Source organism: Drosophila mauritiana, chromosome 3R (assembly GCF_004382145.1).
Source record: "Drosophila mauritiana strain mau12 chromosome 3R, ASM438214v1, whole genome shotgun sequence".
NCBI lineage: Eukaryota > Metazoa > Arthropoda > Insecta > Diptera > Drosophilidae > Drosophila > Drosophila mauritiana.
In genome coordinates, this window is record NC_046670.1 from 2,229,989 (window position 1) to 2,236,310 (window position 6,322).

The 6,322-nt window shown below is 46.3% G+C and overlaps 1 protein-coding gene across 1 annotated transcript; it reads left to right on the plus strand.

Moving 5' to 3' along the window:
- Nucleotides 1–297: 297 nt before the first annotated feature.
- LOC117143803 (replication factor C subunit 1) lies at nt 298–3,649 on the plus strand. Its single transcript, XM_033308647.1, has 4 exons — nt 298–306; nt 373–1,685; nt 1,812–2,654; nt 2,713–3,649. Exons 1-4 carry the CDS (start codon nt 298–300, stop codon nt 3,488–3,490), a joined length of 2,943 nt encoding a protein of 980 aa, XP_033164538.1. The 3' UTR covers nt 3,491–3,649.
- Nucleotides 3,650–6,322: the final 2,673 nt, after the last annotated feature.

Genomic DNA, 6,322 nt, shown 5'->3' on the forward strand with positions numbered 1-6,322 from the left:
AAATTCTTTAAGATGTTATTTTAACATCTTTCAGATAATTGACTTTTTTCTTTTCCTTTTGTGGCACTTCACCGATTCCAATTTTTTTTCCTGCCCAGACAACCTTATACTTTTTATATCGTGGCACACATTTACTGAGCTATCGATAACTTTCAGTGATTTTCGTTGTGTAAAATACGTATGCTAGTTTTTTTAATTGTCACCGATGCGGCTACACTGGGGATTTCGGATCTGGTAACACTCTTCCGAACCCTGAAACTAGCAACATTAATTTTAAAATAATTAATTCCTGCCGTAATGCAACGCGTAAGTGGTGTAGAGACAGTCAAGCACTTGGTGAAAACATCAATTTAACAAAATCAATCGTTCCAGGGCATTGACTCCTTCTTCAAACGGCTGCCGGCCAAGTCGAAAAGTGCCGAGGACGAAAATGGAGAGACGCCGTCGAAGGCGCCAAAACGCAAGAAAGCCGTGATAATTTCCAGCGACGAGGAGGAGGTGGTCAGTCCGCCGGAGACTAAGAAACTCAAGGCTTCAAAGACAGCATCCAGCGAGGATGAAGTGGTGGCTGCCACACCGGAACCGAATGCGAAGAAGGCCAGGAACGGGCAGAAACCAGCGCTTTCCAAGCTTAAGCGGCACGTGGATCCTACCGAGCTTTTCGGTGGAGAAACCAAGAGAGTGATTGTGCCCAAACCGAAGACCAAAGCTGTTCTCGAGTTCGAGAACGAAGACATTGACCGCAGTTTATTGGAAGTGGATCTGGACGAGAGTATCAAAGAGGCTGCCCCCGAAAAAAAGGTTCAGTCGAATACCAGGAGCTCTCCCTCACCTAAAAGAGCAAAGAAAAGCAGCCCGGAGCCGCCAAAACCCAAGTCAACCAAATCCAAAGCCACCACTCCTCGTGTGAAGAAGGAGAAACCTGCGGCAGATCTGGAATCCAGTGTCCTAACAGACGAAGAACGCCACGAGCGTAAACGTGCTTCCGCCGTGCTCTACCAGAAGTACAAAAACCGCAGTTCGTGCCTGAACCCCGGCAGCAAGGAAATCCCAAAGGGATCCCCGGATTGTCTGAGTGGCTTAACCTTTGTCGTAACCGGAGTCCTTGAGTCTATGGAACGAGAGGAGGCGGAGTCTGTGATCAAGGAGTATGGCGGAAAGGTGATGACCGTGGTTGGAAAGAAACTTAAGTATTTGGTCGTAGGAGAAGAAGCTGGACCAAAGAAATTAGCTATGGCTGATGAACTCAATATACCCATTCTCAGCGAGGACGGTCTCTTCGATCTAATCAGGGAGAAATCAGGAATAGCTAAGCTGGTAAAGGAAGAGAAGAAAAGCCTCGAGGAGAAAGAGAAAAAGGAAGTCAAGACTTCTAGAAGGTCCAATGATAAAAAGGAGAAGGAGGTCACTAAGCAGAAAAGTAGCGAGAAGCATGATGCTGCCAAACATAAAGTCAAGGAGGAACACACTTCCCCCAAGGAGTCGAAGGAAAAGCTCAATGATGTACCAGCTGTTACCTTGAAAGTAAAAAAAGAGCCCGGCTCCCAGAAAGAACACGCTCCGTCGCCAAGAACTGCAGAACCGAAGACTCAGGATATGGTCGGGATGGCCTGGGTGGACAAGCACAAGCCTACGAACATAAAAGAAATCGTTGGCCAGGCAGGAGCCGCCAGTAACGTGACCAAGTGAGTAACCTAAATGTATAAATGGGAGCTTCCGCTTTCAAAGTTATATATTTATTATAGTCATAATTTGAAACTGGAAGCTAATCATGAGAGGATCAAAATTGTGCTTTAATTAAATTTTCCTAGGCTGATGAACTGGCTGTCCAAGTGGTATGTTAACCATGATGGAAACAAGAAGCCCCAACGTCCCAATCCTTGGGCCAAGAACGACGACGGCAGCTTCTACAAGGCGGCCCTGCTTTCGGGACCTCCTGGAATAGGAAAGACCACGACGGCGACTCTGGTAGTGAAAGAACTTGGCTTCGATGCGGTGGAGTTCAACGCCTCCGACACGCGCAGCAAACGCTTGCTCAAGGATGAAGTGTCAACGCTGTTGAGCAACAAATCCCTCTCCGGTTACTTTACAGGACAAGGCCAAGCGGTCTCCCGCAAGCATGTGCTCATAATGGACGAAGTCGATGGCATGGCCGGTAACGAGGACCGCGGTGGAATGCAGGAGCTGATCGCCCTCATCAAGGATAGCTCTATTCCCATTATTTGCATGTGTAATGATCGCAACCACCCGAAAATTCGGTCCCTGGTTAACTATTGCTACGATCTGCGATTCCAGAGACCTCGCCTCGAGCAAATCAAAGGAAAAATAATGAGCATCTGCTTTAAGGAGAAAGTAAAGATATCGCCCGCAAAAGTGGAAGAAATCATAGCGGCTACCAACAACGATATTCGGCAATCCATTAACCACATTGCCCTGCTGAGCGCCAAGGAAGACGCTTCTCAAAAGTCAGGGCAGCAGGTTGCCACCAAGGATCTGAAGCTGGGACCCTGGGAAGTGGTCCGAAAAGTCTTCACAGCGGACGAGCACAAGCATATGTCCTTTGCAGACAAGAGCGACCTTTTCTTTCACGACTACAGTCTGGCCCCGCTCTTTGTGCAGCAAAACTATCTGCAGGTCCTACCGCAGGGAAACAAGTAAGTCTAGTTTACTTTACTCAAGGGCGTACCCATTCACCAACTCCGCTCTTTGCAGAAAGGATGTCCTGGCCAAGGTGGCAGCTACGGCAGATGCCTTAAGCTTGGGTGACCTTGTTGAAAAGCGAATTCGAGCGAATTCAGCTTGGAGTCTTCTTCCCACTCAGGCCTTATTCAGCTCGGTCCTTCCCGGCGAGCACATGTGTGGCCACTTCACTGGACAGATTAACTTTCCCGGGTGGCTGGGCAAGAATTCCAAGTCTGGAAAACGTGCCAGGCTGGCTCAGGAGCTGCATGATCACACTAGGGTCTGCACCTCGGGCTCAAGACTATCGGTGAGGTTGGATTACGCCCCCTTCCTTCTGGATAATATAGTGCGACCTCTGGCAAAGGATGGCCAGGAGGGTGTACCCGCTGCTTTAGACGTTATGAAGGATTACCATCTACTCCGTGAGGATCTGGACTCGCTGGTCGAGCTTACATCCTGGCCCGGCAAGAAATCCCCACTGGACGCAGTGGATGGGAGAGTAAAAGCCGCTTTAACGCGATCTTACAACAAGGAGGTTATGGCATACTCCTATTCCGCTCAAGCTGGCATCAAAAAGAAGAAATCGGAGGCTGCTGGAGCGGATGACGATTACTTAGGCGAGGGTCCGGGCGAAGAGGACGGAGATGGTGGCCACATATCATCAGAGGAAAACGAGGACAAGGACAACCTAGAGCTGGATGGTTTGATCAAAGCCAAAAAGAAGACAACTTCGTCAAAAGCGGCTGGTGGATCCAAAAAGGCTACATCTTCCACGGCTTCAAAGCCTAAGGCCAAGGCCAAAAAGTGAATGCACTAAGGATTTCCCATATTATAATATGATTTTTTTTGCCATCGAATTCCCCATGTATATGTAGTTTTTGTTTAAAATCTCATGAATGGCCGACACTGTTTATACTGCTAAAAATATATGATATTTACCAATAAAATACGTGCTTGAATTGCAAAACGTAATATTTGTTGATGGATAGTGCTGAACATTTAGTTGACATATATGTGAGTAAACTATAAAAGGAGAAATTGGCAATAAATCAGATCAATTATCTGCTTTAATAGTGTTACGATCAAGAGCGCGAATATGTTAAGCTTAAATTTATTTTAAATATTTAGTTGGAAACGCGAACAGGGAAAAATTTGAAATTTAATAATTAACTTAAGTTTTAATTATATTTAAAATAATATATAATTATATTTTTATAATTTATGCGTAAAGCATGTTATTTACATCTGGTAACACTATCTTAATTTAAATTTAATCTTAATTCAGTTAATTATAAATTAGTGAGTTCATTAAATAGCTCAAAAGGTTAACAAAATAGTTGACTGTCATAAGACTTTTTTATTTATTGTAACGTTTTTAACCTGATGTCATCGATGGTGTTGCTAAGCACAATCGATAATGAAGCAATCGATGTTTCGGCAGCCCTGCTATCTCGTAGTAGCGCCAAAGAGTATCGTATCTGAGTTTTTTCCCCGATGTCAACGCGAACGGATGCTCGTACTGGGCAGCGGAAAATGCAGTGAAAATTGCCAGAAAAGTCAGGGGACAACATGTGCGGGCAAATCCAAGCGAAGCATTCGATTAACTGCGAGAGTGCGCGATCCACTTGATTTTCCGGGATTACCTGCCACGTTCGACGGGTTTCGCGTTCTATATTTTTCGCACTGAAAAATTCTCGGCTTACGTGCGCCTGTGTGTGTGTGAGTGTGTATCTGTGTATCCGTGTAAAGGGCGCAGCTCGGCGAAAAACAACACCCATAAATGAGCGAAGCTTGCCTGGCGTCGCGCTTTTAATCAAATTGAAATTAATTGTAGTTCAAAGCGTCGAGCTCGTCCGCTTTTCTTTGTTTTTTGCGCAACTCGCTGTGCTGAAAATTCAATAAGCACGTAAATTCCAGCACACTCACAACGACTTCAACCGCGCACGCACACAGATACAACGCTGCAGAGCTGGGCGAGCGGACGCGAGAGCGAGAGCGAGCGCGCGATAGAGCAGGCAAGTGCAGACTCCGCTTCCTTTCCACACCCCGTGCCGCAGCAACCACCCCATTGCTGTTGTTGTTGGGCCAGGCCAGGCCAGTCACAAGGACACTCTCAGCCTCCCAGCTTACGCATACATGCTCACGCCCGAGAGCCAGGGTCTTGCCCCTCTCTCCCCTGCCCCTTCCCCTTGCGCTCGGTAAACAGGTGCCGCGCCTTGTACCGTTACTTTGCCTGCCTTCGGAGGACTTCGTGCTGCGTGTTTTGGCTACACATGTTTACCTTTCCGCAGTCGCCCAAACGTCATTGCAGTGAGTGCGAATCCAGGGATTGGGATTTGGATAAACGAATTTTCCAGCTCATCGCTGTCGCCAATACTCCTTTCACGCAGCACGCACAGTGATGAACTCATAATGAATTTTTGAATGAATGATTTTAAGTTTATTACATTTCGATAGAACTTATGATGCCAATTGAAGGATAGGATGTGCTATAACATCCACTTTTGATGTAAATATGGCGTTTGTTTTTGTTTGATTCGGGCAAAGAAGGTGAACGACTTACATTTGTCTATTATGCTCCCAGTTGAAGTACAAATTGTCCAACTATTTATATATTCAAGCTGAATCCAATTTCCTTGCTTTTTTGCCGTTCATCTTACCCGCATCCTGCCTCATTTTTTATCGCCCTTTTCACATTTTTCTGCACACAGCGCTCCAAATTCAGGTCATTGCATTTGTTCGACGTGCCACCCCATCCAAACACCACCCACTGTTCGCCCTTAACCCCCCCTCCGCTGGCGTGTTATGCTGCGTTCGTCCTGCGTGTGAATGTTTACTTTTCAATAGATTTCGCTTTCGTTCACTCGAAAGTCTGTCAGAGGACAAGTTTTTGTTATTTTCCGCCTCATCGGACTCCGAATTTTTATCGCCTCATGAGGTCAGCGCGTTTTTCTGTGCCATGCGACGTATCTCTATTTGCATAGTGACGAAACTCTTCAATAATCAAACTCCGCAAAAAGACCGAAACTGATATCAGAGACCTTCCGATAAATGGTCTGCGATAAGGCGGAACAAGGAACACAGCTACAGCTGGGCACACCTAACGGGTTCACTATCTTTATCTAGACTGCAGAAACAACAGCCAGAAATCATATATGTAGATACAACACACCATGGGTGAACGACAGTTGTTCTTGCGTAAGACGACCTCCGCGCATCTGTATGCACATATTTTGGGTAAATGCGAGGACCGTCTGTACAAATATAGTATAGTTCGCCCTGCAGGAGTTTTCACTGTACACCACACATATGCACTGTGTTTACACGGCTTCTTATCAGCAGAACGCGGTGCTTGTGTGTGGGAGAACCGCTTGGGGCGGGGAAGCGGCAGAGATAAGCCAACGCCGACAACTCACTTAACTGAAGCGAGCTGTCAAAATACCCGTTTGTTAGCAAGCTGATCGTTGAGTTTTTGGCGAGTCAACAGCCCTTCTGACATCATCATTGGTTGGTTCCACTTAAGATGGATCAAAGTCCCGGCCTAAAAGTTTTCATCACATTCAGTACGTAGTTTGTGGGGTAAACGGTTGGAATATCTGTTCCTCTGGCAATGTCGAATAGGGGCCGAAACGGGAACAAC

What these genes read in the sequence shown, in the direction of transcription:
- LOC117143803 (XM_033308647.1), top strand. An exon ending in GCCGCCAGTAACGTGACCAA is followed by an intron (nt 1,686 to 1,811) that starts GTGAGTAACCTA and finishes AAATTTTCCTAG; the next exon opens with GCTGATGAACTGGCTGTCCA. An exon ending in GTCCTACCGCAGGGAAACAA is followed by an intron (nt 2,655 to 2,712) that starts GTAAGTCTAGTT and finishes CGCTCTTTGCAG; the next exon opens with AAAGGATGTCCTGGCCAAGG.